The sequence below is a fragment of the Patiria miniata genome, unplaced genomic scaffold, assembly GCF_015706575.1.
Source record: "Patiria miniata isolate m_02_andy unplaced genomic scaffold, ASM1570657v1 HiC_scaffold_8, whole genome shotgun sequence".
In the NCBI taxonomy this organism is placed as follows: Eukaryota; Metazoa; Echinodermata; class Asteroidea; order Valvatida; family Asterinidae; genus Patiria; species Patiria miniata.
The window spans coordinates 1,505,969-1,531,044 of record NW_024037075.1 but is presented as its reverse complement, the minus strand read 5'-3'; the positions used below and the strand labels follow the sequence as shown (position 1 = coordinate 1,531,044).

At 39.9% G+C, this 25,076-nt stretch overlaps 1 protein-coding gene across 1 annotated transcript in view; it reads right to left on the bottom strand.

Annotated features, from left to right (window-relative positions):
* Nucleotides 1-4,444: 4,444 nt before the first annotated feature.
* Nucleotides 4,445-25,076, bottom strand: part of LOC119719446 (phosphatidylinositol 5-phosphate 4-kinase type-2 beta-like) — a 36,248-nt gene continuing 15,616 nt past the window's right edge. The window contains exons 3-9 of the mRNA XM_038188900.1: nucleotides 21,124-21,220; nucleotides 10,836-10,988; nucleotides 9,655-9,840; nucleotides 7,271-7,384; nucleotides 5,821-6,064; nucleotides 5,531-5,634; nucleotides 4,445-4,564 (exon numbers count right to left, since the gene is read on the bottom strand). Coding sequence (XP_038044828.1) covers nucleotides 4,484-4,564; nucleotides 5,531-5,634; nucleotides 5,821-6,064; nucleotides 7,271-7,384; nucleotides 9,655-9,840; nucleotides 10,836-10,988; nucleotides 21,124-21,220 — 979 coding nt within the window. The 3' untranslated portion in view covers nucleotides 4,445-4,483. The remainder of the gene's footprint in view (nucleotides 4,565-5,530; nucleotides 5,635-5,820; nucleotides 6,065-7,270; nucleotides 7,385-9,654; nucleotides 9,841-10,835; nucleotides 10,989-21,123; nucleotides 21,221-25,076) is intronic.

The following is a 25,076-nucleotide window of genomic DNA, read 5'->3' as shown; positions in this document are numbered from 1 at the left end:
TATATAATAATATAACAGCCGTTTATAAGTGTATATTGTTACTAGGAGGAAGCACAATACAGTTAAAATGTACACATTCATAGAAAAAAAAACGTATAAGCTGTGGATTTCGACAAAAACGGCTTGAAAAGCGTTCAGAACTCCCAGAAATAAATCTGCAAGATAAGTGCATCAAAAGCCGCTTTTATCCAATTCACAGTGCTATTATTATTTTTTATTTAATCGGCTATAATATGAAGAGTAAACACAAATACAATATCATGGGAATGTGGATCGACAAAAATTAAGACAAAAACAACTTAGGGACAAAGAACCAACAGGCTAACTAATATTTAACATATTTTACATATTTTTAAGGTATTTTTTTTCTTCTTCAAATAGTCTGCCAGATCTTTATAGTGGTTAATTTTTAAAAGCAAATAAAATTTCATATTACAAGCTACGGATAGAGAAATTCATTCAATTCCACTGTATTACTTTTCAAAAACTTAAACAAAACTCAACACAAAAATTTCAAATCTCTTAATTTTTGTAAGACAAAATTATTAGCTGTATGCAGTTATTAATTTTTGTGTGTAAAACAACCAAAACAAGGGCGTCTCATCGATAAGGGTTCAAATGTCCAATGTCGCTCTTGAAGGTCTGATGACCTTTCACCTTTGACCTACGACCTGACCCGCTGAACCCTTGAACAAATCATCAACGCCAACACAAATACAACAAAAGAACTAATTGCTATTCAGCTAGCACCCAACATTCTCGCTGTTAATATTCAAGAATTTTTGTTGACTTTTGAAACTTGTGAGAACAAAAAATACAACATATTACAGTCCCAAACCTGACGTTCCAACTGTAAAATACAAATTATAAACAGATTTACAAAACATATACCAACATGGTTTGTCATTAGTTCGCTTTTTTGTAAGTTTCCCAAATAAAATGCTGCTTTCAAACCGCCTTTTTTAAAATTAAAATTTACGAAAGGGGATCTGAAATTTTAACAAAACAATTATTGACTATAGATCAAATTTAAATGACTGCACGACCCTTGAGACAATTATGTTAGTATTGTCATCTAAACAATAATAAACTTGTTGTCTAAAGCATAAATTTTTAGAAATTTAACAAAATAGTTGCAATGCATGTTACAAATTATTAACCGCTATATTACCTATATTAGCCCCATATTACCAGCAAAGCATGCACCGAGATATGACAGCGGCCGAAAACCCAGTGGGTAAAATTCACGTTTTTTCCCCCAAAAATCCAAACTTCATGTCTTTTGTTGTCAAAAGAGGGCAGTATACAAGCTGGCCAGGCAAAGCCATATTGGGGGTCCATACTTGGGCAGATGGCGATCCATCCCAATTCAGTGGACACACTTGTGCCAAACTGGTACAACTGAACAATATATTTTAACAAGTCTTAACAACAGCTTTGAGCTAAAAATTAAACAAACAAGATAAATTTATAAGCATTTGGTCAGATTTGGGCCTGAATAAATACCACTTGGTGATCTGATCACAATTTTATTTTACTTCATGTTTCTCTTGTCTCGGCAAACGATTACACAAAACAGACAACACAAAAATCCAAAAAAGGGATCGGTTCTCCAAAGTTTTTTTCAGCCTTAAATTTTGGTTTATGTGTTTGGATGTAGCAGCAATAATAGAATTATTAGATGTACGTGTAGATTATCAAATACAGAACGTGAGACATTCCTACACACAGGGATAGAATGTTTCAAAACAAATAAATGAAAGTAATTCATCCTTTTCAGTTTAATGCAAATAGTTGTATGGTAACTAAGTCACACACACACAAAAAAACAAGATAAATGACAAATTTGTTAATTTGTAGAACAGCCGAACCCAGCTGACTCAAGATGTCGTGTATGTATTTTAATGTCGTTATGTGTATTACTTGGGAAATTCTGTTTTACAATAACAAATGCCTGAAATTTTCGAGCAAATAAAAAAGTGGAAATTCTCACCTCTTTAATTCAACAATGTCTACCGTACATTGTTCAATTATTTTGTATGTACAATATTCTACTAAGATATAGCGTTTTGAAATGAGTCTGGTGCTAAAAGAGGCCACTTATCACATGAGGACATCTGAGGGTGTATTCCAGGAACAAGAAAAAGATGGCCGACATAGGATTCACTACTGCTTCGTAAAAAAAAGTCTCGAGTATTAAGCAACCTAAAAAGTACTCTAAAAAAAAATGCAAACGACATACAAGATGCACAGATACAGAATATATAGACACGGCAGTTGTTCTTCCCGATTGTCCTCCGAGAAAACTGCACATCGTCTTTTTTCAAAAACTTAATACTGTTCGAGTAAACTGAGAGGCAGTGAACCTGAGCGCGCTCAATGCAACTTTTCGTTAAACGTTGCCAAGACAACCGATGTTTACGATGATTATTTATTCCCCCACATGAAGGATTCTTCGGGTTAACTGAAGCAAATGAATGCTTGGTTTTGTATTTCAGGAAATCAAACATAAACTGCAACAAGCAACAAACAAAAAAACAGACAACCGACAAAGCTAATGATTATCTTCCAATTTTCAAAGTGTTTCCAATGAAATTATTGAAACAAAAAACTTATTATTGCAGAAACAAAAGCTGTCATAAAACCACTATTTGTCCAAAGTCCGGATTGGAATTTGTATTCCCCTATTTTGCAGCCAGCCCCGTGACAAATGCAGATAAGTTGCAGCCATGGTGGTGCGGCGGTCTCTTATCAACAAGATGACTCAAATCCAGTTTCAAAGTCTCAAAAAGGTATCTTTTATTTAATTGACTCAAATCCAGTCTTAGCAATATTGGCAGCGCTACCCGGGATATTTAGAGCATACCTCACGCCCGCTGTATTCAAACTAAATGCACATGAGTCAGGTATGCGTGGAATTTCCTGGGTAGCGCTGCCAATATTGCCCAGACTGGATCTGGTTTATCTTGTTGATAGCGACCTCGCTTGTCACGGACCGGCTGTATAAAAGGAATACAATCCACATCTCGGATCAAGACTATGAGCTCCGTGCACAAGTACCCCCTCAATGGCAAGGATGGGAGAGTTGGGGGAGACCACTTGGAGTGACATTCGAACGCATTACCAACGACACCTAACGCTCACGCGAAGACTTTATGGCTTTGTGTACATTCAGAATATAACAAGTAGTGCGTACTTTGCGCCATATGCGCGCGAACCAGTACGCACACGCTGTGTGTCCCGTCCACGAAGCTCTCGAATGTCAAATAAGCGCCTTCTCTTGTCCACGCACGGAGCTCATAATAAAACATACAATCTGCTCTAACATCCTTCAAGAAAACCCTTCCGATTAAACAAAAGAGCGCCCTCATTGAGTCTTGCACATACCATATCCAATTTTTTTACACTTGCCGCTTTACTGTACATATTTTTTTCATATTATTCATTTTTTTTATCAGTAGTCTCATACCTAAGCCATCACTAACCAGAAGGATACTTATACATACACTGTTTACCATTTTCTCATTTTACCCCCCTTGACTTTGGAATTCTTTTTTAGGTTTACCTTTCCAAAAAGAAAGCTTCTGTCTTCTTACAGTAGGGCTGTCCCGAATATATGAATATTCAAACATAAACTGAATATTTGAATATCAACGCAGCACACAATTTTTACCTGGCGCGGCACGCTGTTACAGCTGGCAAAAGTAAGACTTGATCAGCAAATTTCGCTTATTCGATCAAATGCAGTTTCAAATAATCGAATACCGATTTATTTGGAAAGTCGGTGGACAGCCCTATCGTAGAGCTAAATTGAATATTTCTCTTCTTTTTTGTTAGTTAACCATATGTAATGCCCATATCAAGACCATCTCCTACGTCAAAGTCAATATTTCCAGAAAACTGTTTCTCGTCATGAGACCTGCTTTCGTTCGCATCTTTCCATTCCAGAATTTGGGCACATTTTGACTACCACCAGTCCCCACTGTGTGCACAGCAGTCACTCTTTTCTTTTGAATTTTTTTTTTCAAAAACATGTTAAAGCTTTTTAAGTTTGTATTGACATCCGGGGGTCAAAACAGACTGGTACGCATGACGTAACCGACCATCTCCATTACTATCTGTGTTTTGCCTTCCGGGAAGCAGACAAACATGGACGCAGTCTCCATTCTCGACTTGAAAGCAATACGTGAGTCCAGAACACAGAATCAACTTCCCACCGGCGAATCTGTTAAGCAGAAACTTCTCATGCTAACCACTATCAAGACCATCTATACCATCACCACATGACCACCCAAACAGAGTAAGCATGGATTTCAGCTGCTTAGCAAACATAGCACAAGAAGAGGAAAAAATATTATCTGCTTACAGGCTTTGCGAACTTGGCCCCGCTTAACCACCAGATTACAGTTGTATTTTTAAATTGTTTTTAGTATTTTTTTTTTTATTTTTACATTTTCGTTATTTCTGTTTTTGGTTACCTTATTTACTGTAATACTTTTTCTATGAAGTCTAGGAACCGCTTCGCATACTGTTCTGGTCTCACTGTGGATATCTCAGCACCAGCCTAAAAACAAAAATGGACAAAATTTAGTCGGATCATGTAAACTGACGCATTTTAAAAGACTGTCAAGATCTTGCCAATTTCACTGACTTTTGAGTTTGCAAAGTTTTCCTCATTTGATCAACAATGTCACGTAGTCACTCACAGATCAACCATTAATCAATCAGGAACAATGACCAAGTACTGTCTATGTCACACGTCGTTTTCGTAGCTCGTCACTTGGCTTCAGACTGGGAGACTTGCGATAGACTTGTGATCAACATGTGACAGACATGTGACAGCCATGTGGCAGACATGTGGCTGACGTGTGGCTGACATGTGACAGCCATTTGGCTGCCATGTGGCTGCCATGTGCCTGGCATGTGGCTGGCATGTGGCTGGCATGTGGCTGGCATGTGGCTGGCATGTGACCGACATGTGGCTGACACGTGACTGACATGTGACTGACACGAGATTGACATGAGATTGACATGTGATTGACCTGTGATGAACTGATTCTTCGTTCTCACCCCATGCTTGACAGTTTTGGTCACAGTTGAGTTGAGATGTGACTGACATGTGACTGACTAGTGACGTTGTGTGAATGACATGTGGCTCAAGATTAATGTGAACTAAGTTTCTCACCCCATGCTTGACGGTTTTGGTCACAATTGACATGTGACTGACATGTGACTGACATGTGACTGACTAGTGATTGTCGTGTGAATGACATGTGGCTCAAGGCACATTTGAACAAAGTTTCTCACCCCATGCTTGACGGGTTTTGGTGACAATTGACATGTGACTGACATGTGACTGACTAGTGATTGTCGTGTGAATGACATGTGGCTCAAGGCACATTTTAACAAAGTTTCTCACCCCATGCTTGACGATTTTGGTCACAATTGACATGTGACTGACATGTGACTGACTAGTGATTGTCGTGTGAATGACATGTGGCTCAACACACATTTGAACAAAGTGTCTCACCCCATGCTTGACGGTTTTGGCGGCCTGCGCAGCCTTCTTCTTGGCACCCCAGTGCGTCAGGATGTCTATGAGCCCCAGGAAGTAGACCTCGTTCTTCGGCGCACCTGAAATACATCCATGGGGAAGATCAAACATGCAGCTTTGAAAAATCTGCGAACACTAAATATGTTAATGTTTCATTTAAGGCAGGCTTCATCAGTACTGCCCATTCCCAAAGTCTACAACTAGCGTCTCTGACAATGGAATCTTTGCTCCTATTCTGTGATAGTTTTTGGAAGCCATGAACTTACCCTCTTCGCATGGAATGGCGTAGACGTCCTGCCCCGAGTCAAACTCGTACTCCCCACTGGACAGCAGCTGCTGCCTGCCGATGGGCCCGGGGCTGTCTGGTGGCGTGAGGGCGCCCCCGCTGCCCGAGTCGTCCTCTTCGCCGTTCTCCTCGTTGTGGTCGGCTTTCTGCTCGGTTTCGAAGCGGTCCCGGTCGTGGATGCCCACCAGGAGGCTGTAGTCCATCAGCTTCAGCTCCGACAGGAACTGTTGGCAGGGGGAGGGGTTACAATTGACAGCACTATGAAATAATGAGGTTGGCCCTGGGTTTTTTCGAGGCAGGTTGGCACAGTGGTGCCGCTCTTGCTTTTCAACCCCTTGACCCTGGTTCGAGTCCCACCTCGTTCGAATCCCACACGTGGATTGGTTTTCAGTCCCTGTAGACCCAATTCTGTGGGTTTATCTGGGGTTTTCCGCCCACTTCTACTGCTGGTTTAATTGACAGCATTAGCTAAAATCAGGTTTGCGGTAGTGGTCCTTTCATTGCCTTCCGACTCTATGAGCAGTTTTCGAATCAAGCCCAGATGCAGACACATGGAATTGGCTTTTAGCGCCCTACTTGATTCCATGGTGGATTCTTTCCCTAGATTTGGAACCATTAGAAATAATAGGGAGATGTGGCTTGGAAAAAGTTTCCTATTACTTCACCATTTTTTGATAAATATTTCATTAACCCTTTCCTTACCACATTGTTTATTGACTTGGCTCTCCCCAGGACCAAATTGTTTGCTCAGTCATGCTGAAATCACCAGAGCGTGAAAAAAAGGACCACAAGTTGAAAACTCAATTTTTTCAACACAGATTTTCACTGCCAAAAGGTGATTAAAATCAAAGGTGTTGTGTGTAAAGTTTGTTCCTTGAGCTTTACTCTTTTCCGTGAGGTAAAGATCAAGGCCATATGTGCAAATATAAAACAGTTATGCCGGTTTGTTGATCTGGTCCCAGTTATCAAACTGCAAGCCATTTCACCACATGACCAAATAGCACTCCATACCTGAAATCATGCGTGGATACTTCTGAAGCACTTTTCTTAAATTTTTGTAATGGTAACATAATGAACTTCACCATTAGAACGATCCCAAAACACTGTTTCAGCTGGTATATGGTTGATGTATGGGCGGCCAAATATACCAACATGCCAGCTTGCTGAAAAGCAGTGAATAAATCTGTGTTGAGGGTGTTCTGTGTGTGGTTTCCTGGTCGACTAAAGTCGCCTATGGTAAGCAGCAGGGGGTAGTTCCTTGCCGACAAAAGTCGCCCATGGTAAGGAAAGTGTTAAACAAACATCATTTGATAGAAACTAGCTTCTACTTTTCACAATTCTTCAACTCCTCAATGTCGATCCCCCACCTCTGATGACTTTCAACGATCTGGACGGGTTTCTGCACCTGAATCTATTCTCCCAACTCTTACCTCGACGTCTCTCTTCAGTTTTCCCAGCACCCTGTCCTTGGCCTCCGTACCGATGTGGATTTTCTTGTTTTCGCTCAGGAAATCGTTGTCCTTATAGGTGGGTAGTTCCTTGTCCTGGAAAGACCAAAACAATTTTGATATTCAAACGGCAAATCCTGTAGTAGCAAATGGACCCATATTGAGTGGCACTTCGTGGAGTGCTGTGGCCTCGTGGTTAAGGGCACTGATTCGTGGTCTGTGGGTAAAGCTGCAGGTTGTGGGTTCGAGTCCTGGCGGGGTCATGGTGCGTGTGCCCTTAGGCAAGGCACTTTGTCACTCATTGCTTCTCTCCACCCAGGAGTAAATGGGTACCTGTGAGGGCAGAGATGGTTATTGTGATTGAATTAGCTTCCTTGCGCCTAACAGGCTACATCGAGCTGTATACTCCCCAGGGAGCTGAGATGGTATTTGGAATGTTTCATGGGAGCTGAGATGGTATTTGGAATGTTTCATGGGAGCTGAGATGGTATTTGGAATGTTTCATGTGCCCAGTGAGCAAGGGTAATAATGATGTAGCGCCTTGAGCACCAGTCCTGGTGGATACGTGCGCTTTATAAATATCCACTATTATTATTATTATTACTTCTAAAATTAGGGGCGTTAGATTTGTTAAGGGAGCCTGAAGCCAAGGCAATTAAAAAAACCTAGGTTTTGTAAGCCCCAAACCAGAATTGTACTTGAAGTACTTGATATGGATCACAAGTTGTTAAGTTCCAAGTCCACTTACAAGCTATTCAAATAAACTGGGAGGAAAGCATTCCACTGATCCTCGTCGCCTGTTACTTGAGACTGGACTGTGAACTTCCTTGTGATGTTCTTATAACTGGTCTTGTAAATTGACTTCTGATGTACTTGTGACTGGACGTACGAATTGACTTGTGACTGGACTTGTGATTTACTTACGACTGGACTTACGCATTGACTTGTGAATTGACTTGTGACTGAACTTGTGATTACATGTGACTTGACAAATACAAATTGACTAATTGACTTGTGAATTGACTGGTGATTGACTTGTGCCTGGACTTGTGACTAGACTTGTGATTAACTTGTGATTTACTAGTGACTGGACTTGTGATTTACTAGTGACTGAACTTGTGATTAACTTGTGACTGGACTTATGATAACTTGTGACTGAACTTGTATCATCTTGTGACTGAACTTGTGATTTACTTGTGACTGGACTTGTGACTGAACTTGTATCATCTTGTGACTGAACTTGTGATTTACTTGTGACTGGACTTGTGAATTGACTTGTGATTAATATTTGAATGAACTTGTGATTTACTTCTGACTGGACTTGTGAATTGACTTGTGATTTACTTGTGACTGAACTTATGATTAACTTGTGACTGGACTTATGATTTACTTGTGACTGGACTTGTGATTTACTTGTGAATTGACTTGTGATTAATTTTTGACTGAACTTGTGATTTACTTGTGACTGAACTTGTGATTAACTTGTGACTGGACTTATGATTAACTTGTGACTGGACTTATGATTAACTTGTGACTGGACTTGTGATTAACTTGTGACTGGACTTATGATTTACTTGTGACTGGACTTATGATTTACTTGTGACTGGACTTGAGAATTGACTCGTGATTAATTTTTGAATGAACTTGTGATTTACTTGTGACTGAACTTGTGATTAACTTGTGACTGGACTTTTGAATTGACTTGTGATTTATTTGTGACTGGACTTGTGATTTACTTGTGACTGGACTTGTGATTTACTTGCGACAGGGCTTGTGATTGACTTGTGACTGAACTTGTCTTTAACTTGTGACTGAGTTTGTGATTTACTTGTGACTGGACTTGTGATTGACTCGTGACTGAACTTGTCATTAACTTGTGACTGAACTTGTTATTAACTTGTGACTGAACTTGTGATTTACTTGTGACTGGACTTGTGATTCACTTGTGACTGGACTTATGATTTAATTGTGACTGGACTTGTGAATTGACTTGTGATTAACTTGTAACTGAACTTGTGATTATCTTGTGACTAGACTTATGATTAACTTGTGACTGGACTTGTGATTTACTTGTACCTGAACTTGTGATTATCTTGTGACTGGACTTGTGATTATCTTGTGACTGGACTTGTGATTTACTTGTGACTGGACTTGTGATTTACTTGTGACTGGACTTGTGATTTACTTGTGACTGGACTTGTGATTAACTTGTGACTGGACTTGTGATTAACTTGTGACTGGACTTGTGAATTGACTTGAGATTAATATTTGAATGAACTTGTGATTAACTTGTGACTGGACTTGTGATTTACTTGTCACAGTGACCAGTCCGGAGAAGCACTTGTGATCATCCTCAAGCTACCCACCTTTTCCTTTTCACTGGCTTGCCGGTCTATCGTGGACCCCTTCAGATCATACTTGGTATGGACCGGGAGGGTGGAGCTGAAGATACTACGTAGGACCACCATATACGTCTCCGTGCCGTCCACGGTTAACCGATACATGCCTAGATACTGCGGTAAGAGCGTCTCCCCATGGGACTCGACTATACTCTGAGGACGTGAAATTAAAGAAAAACTCATTAAGACGTACATTCACTGTCCAAAGTTCACTCAGACATGCCTAGATACTGAAACATCATGAAAACGGAACTTGCTCATACAGTCATAGTGAAAAATAACAGGGTCTCATATGTTGTTTTCAATAGGACCACATTTAGGCCAAAAAAAATTTATCATCCGACTTTTTTAACAATAGGGTGATTTGGCATTTTGGGGTATTTTTTTTTTGGGGGGGGGGATTTGGGCCAATGACTGATCCATGGTAGCGGATATTTTTTTTCTCCAAAAAATCTACTGCATTTGAGATCTTTTTCCATGATGGCGGATGTCGTTCTTCTCCAACCTACCATCATCTTTTTAACCTTAAAGTGCCTACTCATTCTTAATTGTCGGCTGGGAACCAGCATGATCAGTCACAGGCAATACACATCACATGATATTTGGGCTGGTAGCCTGCTCTTGCTAAGCAAAACTGTTCTTGCTAAGCAGTTTATCAGCGGGAAACCAGTCATCAGCTTCATGCATTGCATGACATGTTGGCTGGTTACCTGCTATTGCTAAGCAAGACTTTTCCCTGCTTAACATTTATTAGCCGGGAACCAGTCACATGCAACATGTGCCACATGAACATTTTGGCCGGTAACCTGCTCTGTGCTTAGCAAATTTTCTTACTCAGCAGTTTTCAACTGGGAACCAGTCACCACCAACATACATCGCATGAGGTTTTTTTTATGGTAACCTGTTACTGCTAAGCTATCTTTTCTCTGCTTAGCAATTACCAGCTGGGAACCATATAAATCACATGATAGCGGTGTTTTGACTGGTAACCCGTTCTTGCTCAGCACAGATTTTCTGTACTTAACAAATTTTCTTGCTAAGCCATTATTAGCTGGAAACCAGTCGCATACATGCAACAGACATTACATATCATTTTGACTGGTAACCCGCTCCTGCTTGGCAATAAACTTCCGTGCTTAGCAACAAACCTTGTGGTATTCGGGGAGAACGTTGAACATCAGTTCCACCTCCTCCCGCGTGATGGTCTTGACGAAGAACTTGCCGTCGTGCGTCCGCAGGAACTTGGAGCCGCTTTTGCCTGAGGAGTCATCGTACGTCGGGGCGGAAGACACAAAGGAATTCTGGAAGATAAAATGATAGAATTCCGATCAATAGATCATAAATGAAAGGATGCCTTCTGCTGATCCCAGAGGGCCAGCCGGGCAGTGCTGTTGTGTAGGATTACCAAGTGAATCCGGCCCAATGTGTACATGAATACATGAAAAGACTTCCAGTGAATAGTCCTTTTGAAATCAAGTGAATAGAATTTTGTGCACTCTATGGCCAGCTTTTAATGGGCTTGTCCAGTCTTAATTGTTTTAATTAGAGTTTTCAATAGTTATGATGCTTGCATTATTGAGGTTTTCTACATGTGTGCATTGTGCATGTTGATGACTGCCCAACTACATGTACAGTACATGTACTAGCCCTCCTGCTATTTAAGCAGTCACAGACAGTCAGAATTTCCTGCTATACTTTTAACACAGTCTAGTCACCAGCAGTCAGATCATGTATGTTTGTCAAGCAACTTGAAGCAAGCACTGTGCCTTGTCAAGCTCAGTCAACAGACCATGAACAGACAAAGCAGGCAAGTTGTGGGCACAGCTAGCTTACAATCACCCACAGCCAAAGCTGTATCGAGTTATATAAACAGTCCCAGCCAGTCAATCCTGCTTTATGTAGCCTGGGAATTCTGAACTGTTGAAAACAGTCACTTGATTGATTCTGACTGAAAGGACTACTTGGCTCAGAATGTGTATGTTTGCATAGGAGGCTTAAGAGAATCCACCCTTTAATGTAAACACTGTACATTTGTTGGCACTGTACATATACATGTGCGGTACACATGTAAACCCTCCCTCTAGAAACGAATTGTACAGTACTTGTATGATGTACATGTACATGTACAATGTACATGTACATGTAGTGTACAGACGTGTCTGGAAAAAATTACCATCTCAACATTTCCATATACAAAAAGAGTTTTTTTTGTCCAAATATAGAGTAGCTTCATTGTGACCAAGGTCATATCAAATAAAGCTGATGCTATTTTTGGTGCTAGCCATTAGATTTCCACTTCAACGCATTTTCTTTATGTTAATTTCGAAGAAAAATGGGGTTTAGATTTTCAACATTTAACTGGACTGTCCACATTATAATTCACCTGAACTACTCTGGATATAGAAACTTATGTAAACTACTATACTACACTAGTGTTTTGCAAATGAAATGTTTTCACAAATTAGGTTTTGGATATCTTGCATTCAAGCGAATGGTATTTTAAAAGCACGAATGTCAATTAAGTTTTATTCTGTTTAACCACTGTAGAGAACATTACATGTACATGTATGCTCGTACATGAATTGGCCAACTTCTTTTCTATCACTCTGCATAAATTCTTTAAAAAAAAAAGGAAATTGGCCTTTTCAGCACTTTTTTTATTGACTATGGGCACACTTTCTGACATGCGCGTTAGTAACGGGATCAAGTTACACGTACAAGAACCCCAAAAAAAGTTCGTGTGTTTTCTCTGTCTTCTTAAAATGTACAGTTACTGAAGATTATACGCAATTTTGTTACTTCAAATTTAAAAAAATGAAGGGGAAAAAACGTAAATATGAGATAACCAAACAATAATTTGAAGGTCATGTACATGTTTATCATTTGCAAGCATCAAAAACAAAACTACCAAATTATTATGAAATAGTGAATAATAGTCGCAAACATCCGGTTAAATCATGGCACATTGTGTGCTGTCATTTTCAACAAAAGTTGAATTTTTGTATCAACTTCCAACGATGGTCTGCGGATCATTGTTGGAAAAGAACTCTTCTTTTTTTCTTCTTCAAAATACTGCCTCCAATTTACCAAATTCAGTTAGTCCACATTTTGTTTGCAATTGGTTACACATCCGTGAACATGTGCAGGGAAGCTACATGTAGTCTGGATCCCTGACCTGACAATCCACGGACATCTATAAAATGTTCCATATCATCTGAAGTTGGGTCAGGGAACCAGACTTTACAAACAGCAATTTTTTTCTTGATTATTCCAGTCTCCATGAACACAAAACTTAAAACTGGTCAGTGTACATGTAACAATATTTACTTTAAAATACTAACCCCCAAATCCATCCATTCCTGAAAATTACAGCAAAAGCAAATGTATAAAATACAGTGTGCAGATAGATACAAGTGTACAAAATGTAATGTATGTACCGTACGTGTTGGAAATTTAATATATGTGCAGAACACCGTTATTTATGGCAAGGGTCGCAACGCCTGCCCTCAACAAATTACAAATAATTGGGCAAATCAGTCAGAAAAGCGGCCTGTAGATTTATGCGCATGGCCCGGTTTCCGATAATGAAAACGCATTTTTACCGTAGGCAAGGAGTGCAAACGACAGCACTGTAGTGAAGACATCAACCTGTACATGGTAAATGCACTTGAATCTTTTTTTTTTTTCAGGAAAAAAAATGGACTGAATCAGGGGTTTGAAATACAATAGAAATGTTCTTTGTCAATTTTGTTGTAATTTATTTCTAAATATAATAAATGCACAAAGGTTTATTCATGCCTATCCTATAGTGATATATTGCCCTCTGACACCACCTACATGCAAAAGGTCTATCAAAGCATCAGTTAATGCTATTGTTAACATTGTTGATTCATATGTGCAAATATGTTACATGTATTTTGCTAGACATTTCTAAAAAAAAAAAAGAAGTGATTTCTGTATGAAATCGATTAACACCAGTTCGTGGACGGAATGTCAGTTGCTGTTTGTTTTATGAAATAAAAAGATGATATAATATTTTTTATTTACTTATTCATTTGTGTACTTATTTGTTTAAATTGTGCTCCCCTTTAAAAAAAAAAACTGTTCAATGCTGTGCAAAAGTGTGTATACGTGTATGTTGGGTGCAGTAGTGCATTTTCCTAGCTCCATGATAACACAGACATGTAGCGGTGCATGCACACTGCACGATGCATTTAGTTACCATGTACATGTACATGTACATGTATACATGTACATGTACATGTACATGTAATGTACAAGTGCAGTTTAGTACATGTACATGTACATGTAAACTGTGCAAGTGCATGTACATGTATATTTGGAACGCAATCTACAAGATATGATCAGATAATGATCGCACACTCCAAGAAATCTTGGCGATGGTTTAACGCATGCAGCGAGAGCAATTTGTCCAATCTTGAGGCTGGGGGTTCGTCTGTGTGCAGTTCCTTGTGTTCATGGTGTTTGTACATGTATAGACGAAAGCTGGCATGTGACCATGAGGCCCCCATCAATGGAGACAGCATTGTGCTAGCTATTGTACAAGGAAACTGCCCCATGACGGAGTATCTGAATAATACATTGTACTTTAGCTAGTGCACTGCAATGCAATTCATCAAGTACGTCAGTGAAGGGCAAAACTCAACATTGAATTTATAGTGCAATGTTCTAGCCATAAAAAGGGCCTCTATATTTGCTAGTCATGTACTCCGTGTCCCTGTACTGCCCTCAAGCATTCCGGCGCAGTTTTACACCTTCATCAAGGAGCGAGTTTGATCAAGAACGAGTGGTTAACTAGTTGGTTCGTGACAGCGCATATGGGCAATTCCACGGTTACTCACGTTACTTTTTTGATGTACTTTTGAGTTTCCTTGGGCTGTAATTACCTTACTGAAAAGGTTTAATAACTGTTGTCCCCATGGTAGATAGAGTAGACCTAGACCTACCTACCGGTAAGCATCAAAGATGACATCCAGAAAAATGTGTTATGTATGATAAACAAGACGCGCAAAATCGGTTACTCACGTTACGAAAATGTAACTTTCTCCGGAGTGTAACCCCAACAAATGGCAATACTCCAGTCAATCCCCATTTTCCTGAATTTTGCCCCCATTTTTTCCGATACTTAGACAGCGAAAAACGACTCTGTACATATCCAAGAAGCACTTGGTAAGAGACAATCGACAGTTGTAAATCACAGAAATCAAATAAAAGCTCTGCAGATCTGAAGTGATATGCAAATAGTCTCATGCGGGCAAACCTTGCGGCCACCTACTCAGAAAGTTTGCAGTTTGAGGGACAAAAAGTTAGCAATTTGAAGAGTTCCACTCGAGAGTGGTACAAAGTACAACTGTACAAGTTGAATAAGTACATGTACGACCAGTGATTAAATAAAAAAAACAAAAAAACATTGCTATCCACTTGACAAAGATCGAGTCCTGTGTCCCAATTTTATCAGCTTGACTCCATGGGCTACGTGCGCGTTCCTTCACTAATCCCTGGTCGTGTATTATAAGTAAACGACACTGATTGACTATTCAGAGCGTACTGCGCGCATATTCTGAAGGCTGCAAGTCCAACATTGTATATGCGCGCACATGTTATCTCCTGCATGTCACGTCATTTACAAACATTTTGAGCAAGACTGCGCAATGCCTGTACGATATGGAGTCTGGAAGTCTCATTGTATTTCAAACACGCAAAATTGTATCTTGTTGTAAAAGGGACGACAGAGGTATACGCACATAATGTAAATTCATGCTCTATAATGCGACGTCGAAATCTCATCTTTGAAAGGCCTGATTCTATAACAAAAATAATAAACTTCAAAATTGTGTTGGCGTTAAATGCATGAACTGCAGTCCTAATTTATGTACAATGTACATGTAAATGTGCCACCTGCAACGATTTCACAGGATACTTTCGCCTATTAGTTTACATGTACATGTACATGGTACTTATTGTACAGTCAAGGAAGTACATGTATTTCATAATGAATTGGTTCTTTCATTTTTTTTATGTTTGCAAATGTTGTACACGTACGTTACCTTTTTCTCATATTAACAACATTAATTGAAACTCTAAAATGTCCAGACTTTACCGGTAATTCACTCAACATCAGTATAGTCCTCGTGCATACTGCACATATCACATTCACAGTTTTCTATACATGTACAAAACGTGAACGTGTACAAGACGCTACATGTTTGTTTATATATACTGCCGCACTTCATTCCATCAACGATTTTGATTCGGTCGTCAAGAACAGTTCCGCTCGTGCGCGGCACTAATCAGCACGCATCTCGTCTTTCCTCCCATGTCTGTTTACACTGGGCGAGTCGCGGGTAATTAACAGGTATCCATCAAGGTCGGTCCCCTGCCAACAGGATTAAAGCCACACTGTGCACTTTCCTTATGGCGGACAACGAATCTGGGACCACTTTGCTAAGCAGGTAAAATTGTCGCTTAGCACAAAGTGGTCAGAAGGTTCCTTGCTTAGATTATATAGTCATGCACTAGTCAACTAGATAAGAACTGTTGATGCAACATATGAAATTATGGTGGACAACGATTCTGGGACCACTTTGCTAAGCAGGTAAAATTTTCGCTTAGCACAAACTGGTCAGAAGGTTCCTTGCTTAGATTACAGTCATGCACTAGTCAACTAGATAAGAACTGTTGATGCAACATATGAAACTGAAAATAACAACAGCTCAAGGCCGTTGGTTCTTGGCGCAAAATCAACATGGAACTGGAAGGCAATTTTCACATCTCAAAACCCTCCCTTCCACTTTCATTGAAAATGACAGCACACCAGGTGCCATGATTTCACAGGATGCTTGAGACTATTATTCACTTACAGTTAAGTACATGTAAGGTATTTCATTATATTTAAGAAGTTTCATTTTTGTAATGTTTGCAAATGTTGTACATTTGTACATGTACATTACCTTTAAAGGGAATGTACATGTACATCATTGGCTTATGCTTTAATTTTCAGAAATGAACTATTTGAGGGGTTAGTATAAGATCAAATTATTGTTACACTGACATGTTTGAAGTTTTGTGTTCGAAAATGCTTGAAAAACCAAGAACAACAAAAAAGTTTAAGTAGTCAGGTTCCCTGACTCCACTAAAGATAAAATGGATCAAGTTATAGTTGTTGGAAAATTGTAAGGTAAGGGAACCAGTCTAGCTGGCCTGCACCCGTTCATGAACATGTAACCAATAGCAAACAAAATTTGGACTGAAAAAAAATGTAAATTTGGAGCAGTTGTTGAAAAATAGTTAGGTTTTTCCAACGGTGGTCGGCCGACCACCGTTGGAAATGTATACAAAAATACAGTTTTCTTGAAAATGACTTGATACCAGTTGTTATAATTTTACAGGATGTTTCAGACTGTCACTTACCAACATCCTAGTAAGGTATTTCGTAAAAGCTTGGTAGTTTTATTTTTCGATGTTTGCAATTGTTCCCTTTAACTGACCATTAGGCCGCAACTTCTGGTACACGTACACGTACATGTATAACGTGTACGGTACATGAATGACTCACGATTATTACATCTTTAAAAACGTTCAATCACAACTGTGCACTATATGATTGTACAGGAATCACAATGTTTACAATGTACCTGTCGGTTGACAGAAGGAAACGGTTCAGTTATCAATCATGAACAGAGGAAGTGAACATGTTACATGTCCTCGGACACAGACCGCAAGGCTTGAACATGGACAAAGCCCATCAATTTTCTGAATGAAAAAAAAGTTCCTCATTCACTGATTTTGCACTGTATGCTCAGTGATGCTCAAACAGTTTGGAAAAACCTTGGGGGGGGGGTCCGTTGGGACTCCAACTGTGGGAGATAAAAAAAACCCAAATAATGCAAATGCTGCACAAATTGTGGAAAACCATACACGTTTTGTGAACGTGTACATGTCTTTTTTTTTAATTCCTGTGAACGAAAATCAAGATGGAGATTGTGACCCGAACTGCTCTCACCAACTGCAACTATCGTTGTCATATTTACAGAGGCATAAAGGAACATGTACATTGTGTACAATGTAGAGAGCTCATTGAGTGAATCCTTTTTACAATTTAGGAAATGAAACATGAAAGTTCACACACTACGCAGAAGGTGAAATTTGATTCTACAGTAAGCTCGTTCTTTTAGATGCATAGGGGCAATTCCACGGTTACTCACGTTACATTTTTGATGTACTTTTGAGTTTCCTTGGGCTGTAATTCCCTTACTGAAAAGGTTTAATAACTGTTATCCCCATGGTAGATAGAGTAGACCTAGACCTACCTAAGCACCAAAGATGACATCCAGAAAAATGTGTTATGTACATGATAAACAAGACGCACAAAATGTAACGTGAGTAACCGTGGAATTGCCCATAGGATCACTTGCTTTTCATGCATCTTGTTCATTTCAAACAACGCAAAATCTAAAAAAGAATGTTCAAACCTTTAACTATTGAAATTTCAGCTCAGTGGGTATTACACTTTTTTGAGAAAACAGTTTAAAAACCATGCACAGCCCTTTGATCACAAAACATGATTTCATCGATAAAACTCAGTATTTCCAACGATCAGTCAATATTCCAAACGTTGGAAATCCACTCCATTTTTTGTTCCTTCTAAATGACAGCAAGCCAGACGAACTAATTTCACGGTGTTTTTAGTGCCAATACGATCTTTAAGGCAAATATGCTTTTTGATAATCATTTGCTATCGGCAGGCTACTTTTTGGATAAATGCAAATGAACCTACATAGGTATGTCTTTAACAGCTACAAACTCATTATGCTGCCATGTTGTCCATTGCTACCAGACCTGAAGCGCGTTATTGTCTTGTGACTGAGTCACTGACAGACTGAGTTACGGTAGTCCATCATTCCGAGCATGCTGTCACATTAAACTCATGTACAATGTACATGTAGGACCTCTAAAGGGAATATACACGTACATCATTTGCTTTTGCTGTAATTTTCAGAAATGGATGGAATTGTGGGGTTGGAAATATATACATGTAGCAAATATAGTTACACTGACTTTTTTGAGGTTTTGGGTTCGAAAATGCTATAAAAACCAAGAAAGACAATCATTTTCCTGTAGTCTGGTTCCCTGACTCCATATAAGAAGAAACAGAGCAGTTTACATACATTGGGGAATTATAAGGTCAGGGAACCAGTCTAGCTGGCTTGTACCCGTTCATAGGTGTGTAATCGATTGCAAACAAGTGCGATGGTCAATCGGGGCCAGTATTTGAAAAAAAAAGCCAGTTTTTTCCAACGCTGGTCGGCCGACCAGCGTTGGAAATTGATACAAAAATACCACTTTTCTTGAAAATGACAGTATACCAGGTGCCATGATTTTACAGGATGCTTTACACTGTCATTCACTAACAGTCCAGCAAGGTATTTCAAAATGATTTGGTAGTTTTATATTTTGATGTTTGCAAATGTTGTATATTCCCTTTAATGGCAAAAGCATTGTTGCAGCTATTCTATAATACATGTACATGTACATGTACATAAAGTTACCCTGAACAATAGCATGCGCAATGCTGCAGCCATTGAAGGGGCAACAGCGTGCTCAGATGGTCTACAGATATCTAACCCTAACCTTTTTTTGCTAGGAACCATCCTCAATCCTCCAAAATCTTCCAAAAGTTTGCACTCAAATGTTCAAATGAAGGATACCCACTGCCTCAATCCTTCAAAACCCTCCAACAGCCCTGCCTCTCAAAATGCAATTCAGCCTCAATCCCCCAAAATCCTCCCTTCTTCAAACACCATTCAACCTCAATCCTCCAAAATTACAGATTTGCTTTCATCCTCAACCCTTCAAAATCCTCCAAAACCATCAGGAGGATTTTGGAGGATTGTGAGAAGGGTTAGGGCTAATGTCCTCCAATGAAATGTTGGGTCCAGCTCACCTACGCAACAAGCCAAGTCTTTGTGTATCTCATTTCTCCTCCCACTGGACTGCCCCTTTAACCCGCCTCAATAACTAATGACCCCGCACAACCAGCCCAGCCATTTGAACCGGGATCTCACATGTCTAGTCACACAGGTGGTTTTATCATTTGGCCAAAAAAAAAAAAATGGATGAATATAAAAAAAAAAACAGGGGGACCTTGTAATAATCTAGGGTAGCTGATTGCATATTAACGAGGCAAGGCCCAACAGAGGGGGGAAGTCATGAGCTGGTTGATATTGGTCAGGAAGCAGGCAGGAAATAATTAAAGGAACCTGCTGGTCTATTCAGGATTGGTCCTTGTTGGCAATTAACAATTGCGTACACGTGCGTGCTGTCATGACAGTGACCTTTAAATTCCTGGCAGGAAACAGTTAACACTTTTTAACATCAGGGTAACTTTTTGTCCCCAAGGTCAGCTGCATATTCTAGATCAGGCCCAATTTCATGCACAGCTGTTAACCCATTTGCCCTTACACCGCCCGAAACTGCCCTGCCTGTTACTCCTTATACCGCCCCAAAACTGCCCTGGCAGCACTCCTAAGGCTCTTATTGATTTAATTGTATGGAGGAGTAAATACCGTGTAATGTAATACAATTTATTACAAGTGCTAAATGTTTAAGCCAGAAATTGTTGCTTAGCAAAAATTTGATGCTAGGCAAAAATAAGCTGGGAACCAGTCACAAGTAATTTGCATCACATGGCATTTTGGCTGGTAAACCCGGTTTTGCTAAGCAACTATTTTCTGTGCTTAGCCCAAAAAATTCAAAATTTGGTCCTGCAGGGTCAATATCTCAAGGAGCTACATGTACTAACTGTAGGAATTTCCTAAGCGCAGAGTAATAATCGCTTACCAAAAACAGGTTAACGGTCAAAATGGCACTGGTTTCATTCTGCTCTAACTGGTTCTCCGCTGCTTTTAGCTTAGCACAATTTGCGTAGCAAGTTAACTGCTTTGCACATTTACCAGTGATGGAGGACTCGAGTCTAAACTTGTACATGCGGCGTGAGGTCCACATGCATTGCCGTCTATGATGATCTGGTATAGTGTGAGTGAATGCAGTTACAATCAGAGACCATGGAGCAAATTTGGTGATGTATTATAATGGAAGGCCTCATTTATTTAAGGATGGTTTTGAATATTTGGTTTCCAAAATCCAAACCAAATAGTGGAATTCAAACTGAATTTTAAAAAAAAATCCAGTTTCAAATTCCACCACTAATAAAAACCCTTCCGTGACTGGACTCGAATTTGACTTGACAATTTGGACTCGGACTTGAGCCAGACTTGGACTTGGTTCAGGGACTTGAGCCGGACTTGGACTTGGCTCAGACTCAAGCCTTCGTGGACTCAGCTTGGCTTGGACTCGGATGAGGTGGAGCATTGAAGGCGTGATCTATCATGTAAACCTGGTTGATTTCTTACAAACCTGATATTCCAGATCTGTGACGTTGAATCGTTCCCTCAAGTTCCTGAACACCAGAGGGCAGTATTCCTTGACTTTGAAGTGACTTGGTAGGTTTTCTCTGCAGCGAGGAAGATAACAAAATAAATACTAAGAATAAATCAAGCACGGATATCCGCTCCGTTCACAAGTACCCCCTCGCCGGCAAAGAAAGTACAGTTGGGGGTGACCGACCGACGCCATCTTGCCTGACTGCATTTTTTTTGCTTGCGCGCGCTTCGCTGAAATTTAACAAAACGAACTACTAATTTAAATTTTCCTACGGTGCATCTTAAGACACACCGTTGGAAAGGCCTTCTTTCGTTGATTACTTCAAAACGACAGCTTGCCAGAAAGAATAATTTCACAGGGAGTTTATTCCCCTTACTATCTTTCAACCAAGTACGTTTTTCCACAATAATTACGCCAGTTACTTTTCGGATGGCTGCAAATGATGGACTATAGCTTTAATAATACACATGAACATGGAGCTGCATGTATACACATACATTGTATATCTCCTCGATATAATGTACATGGGTCATTCCATGAAGTTGGGTACACAATCAATGCATCAGTGACAGTGGTCCAGTGAAAACAAAGTGCTGTTATTTTTTTTTTTGACAAATTAATCACATTTTTTATCGATCCCGATTTATTGAGGATGAATGGGCGAACAAGAAAAAACATTTTTTTGGGACCTCCAATTGGTCGAAACCCAAACTACGTCACCAAAATATCATGGTATCCATGTTTATTTTAAGAATATTTTGTGACATGAAACATACTCGGTCTTCAATGTACGATTCTGTGTTCCCAAGAGTATATTTTAAATAATGTTTTGCAAATAAAGTTGAACCAATAGACCGTTTACGATTCCCTGATTGTTATTTATTCCATGCGTCTTGCATTTCTGAAGTATCGATCACGGAAGTCTCAGCGCCCATCGTAACATTTCGTGTCAGCAATGTTGCGAGGTGAAACCGAAATTTACCGACATATTGTAAAATGTCAGAGTCATTTAGAAGACCCAAATAACGATTTCCACGAGAAACAGTAGCATTCCATTCGTATCCAACCAGAAATCATGAAAAAAACTACACGATTTTTAAAAAACAACCGTGGTTACTCACTGGTAGTTGACTTCGCATCCACTAAAAAACGTGACGACGTGATAATTAAATGCGATCGCGCGTGCGCCCTCTATAGATTTTCTGGATGAACGTCTTGCGATCAAAGTACCCGGATGCAACCCTTGCTTTGTTGCAAGAAGAAACCCGCGTGCTTTCGGCAACTTTTCCATCGTGGGTGCCAATAGTTTTGGTGTCATTTTTTTACGGTGTGGTGTCAGTTACGAGGTATACCACATTCGGGGAGGACAAACAAGGGTTAGATTACAGATTTATCAACACGGTGCCTGGTAATCCCGAAGAACTACTCCCTGTGTATGCTGAAACATGAATAACATCTCAAACAATTGTTGCAGTATAGTTGACACGCTAAAACCTGCACTTCAGCTACGGAATGGATACGAAACAAAATGGTAACCGCGTGACGACGTGATATTCCATTTCCGTGATTTGGCATAAAACATGTTCATGCACGGTCAAACGGCCTCCAAATTACTAGATATGCCACCTGAAGTACAAGTAGACATCGATGATTAAGATGGTTGTACTTAAGTTTACTTACGATCCGGAAGAAAAGTGAAATTTTCCGTTCATTTCGGAGAGCTCCCCTCGCGATCTTGAACACGTTAAATTTCCGATCGTGTTTAATGTTTAAACGACGCGATTTCTTCTACATGCCCAGCGTACATTCGATGGTCCCCGTATCCCGAGTGCGATTCCGTTACCGAGCGCGCGCGATGCATCGATTATGATAATGAGTAGACTGGATCACGTTTGTAAACACATGTGCATTTCAAACGATAATAGGGAGTCGGGAACTAGCGCAGCTTTTATGGCGGGTACCAGTTCAAGCTGGTTCCCGATTCCCTTTTACAGTTCAAAATGCACATGTATGTGTTTACAAACGTGACTCATTATCATAATCGTGCATCGCGCGCGCTCGGTAACGGAATCGCACACGGGATACGGGGACCATTGAATGTACACTGGGCATGTAGAAGAAATCGCGTCGTTCAAACATTAAACACGATCGGAAATTTAACGTGTTCAAGATCGCGAGGGGAGCTCTCCGAAATGAACGGAAAATTTCACTTTTCTTCCGGATCGTAAGTAAACTTAAGTACAACCATCTTAATCATCGATGTCTACTTGTACTTCAGGTGGCATATCTAGTAATTTGGAGGCCGTTTTGAAGGTGAAATCTGATGTTTTTTGTTGGAAAATGTTGGTTTAGGACAGTGACAGGATGATGTTGTCCAGGTCGCGGTATTAGCTTGGACCCCACTATCGCCAGACCATGTCCAAAATGTTAAAAAAGGCGATAAGTTGGGTCCAAGTTACTCGGACTAGAAGAGGCTAAGCTTTCACAAATGACGCTAAATATGTGTCCCGAAACCCTAACTGAAATTGCACATCGTAATGGAAATATCACGACGTGGTTTCCATGCGACGGTGTGGTACGATTTTGTGTTTTGGCCTGTGCTTTTGCCTGCGTTGGATGGTCAACGTCTGATCTATTAAAAATGGGGTCCTTTTCATTTATCTGTTTGAAGGGGGTTCGAAAGTTGGTGATTTTTACTGAAGTTAGTCTAAAATAAGAGGGGAAGTGTCAACATTGATTGGTCACAGGCCAGGATACCGCTAGCCCCATAAATGTGGCCTATTTACTGGACTGCCTCCGTAAACATAGGCCACACATCCACATGTACAAAAATCGTGTCGACTTTGCCAAATTTTGATTTTCACATTAAGGCTTAGTTTGTAGGATTTTTTTGCTTCAGAAGCATACTCACCCTCTTTATAGGCTAATCAGAAAGTGCTGCCTTTTTCAGATGTATATTTTTCGTGAAATTTCCAGATTCATTTTTACACGTTTGCGTATCAAAATTTCAACATGAAATTTCACAAAAATTAGACATCTGAAAAAGGCAGCACTTTCTGACTAGCCCATAAAGTGGGTGAGTATGCTTCTAAAGCAAAAAAATCCTACAAACTAAGCCTAAATGTGAAAATCAAAATTTGGCAAAGTCGACACGATTTTTGTACATGTGGACGTGTGGCCTATGTTTACGGAAGCAGTCCAGTAAATAGGCCACATTTATGGGGCTAGGATACCGCCAGACCATTCCATTCTCATAATGGGGGTGGAGCATCATGTGATTTTCTTTTTCTGGTTTGAATTAAGATATTTCAACATTTTTTTCAAACAAAAGAAACAAAACACATAAGAATGAATAGTACAAAACTAAAAAAAAATCTTCCCCTAAGAAATAAATTCATAATTTGCATTGATTTAGGCTTCAGCATGTTCAGTAAATTCATCCATTTGGGAATGGTTAATCCAAGGAACAATGCATCCAACAACACTGTTATGTAATGGGTACTAGAGGGTGGGAATGGAGTGGGGAAGGGGAGGGTAGAGTGGGGAGGGGGGGGGGGGTAGGGGAGGGTAGGGACAGGATACGGGAAGGATGGGGACGGCAAAATGGTTTAGGCATCACATCTTGAGATGTAATCAGAACGTTCGATAATTTGGCATCCATGTTACATGTGAAACCCAACCCTGTCCAATAATGGGAGTCTCGAAGCTAAACTCTCTCACATCTTTAGCGGATGTTTCAAATTTGTTCATTTTTAATTAATATACCGGTAAATGAAGTTTTACTCATTTTTTTATCAAGTTTAAAGTTTATTACCTGATTAAGACTGAATTGTTTGTGATGGACTTATGATGGACTTGCAGGGACTTGTGATGGACTCGACTACAACACTGTTATGTAATGGGTACTAGAAGGATGGGAATGGAGT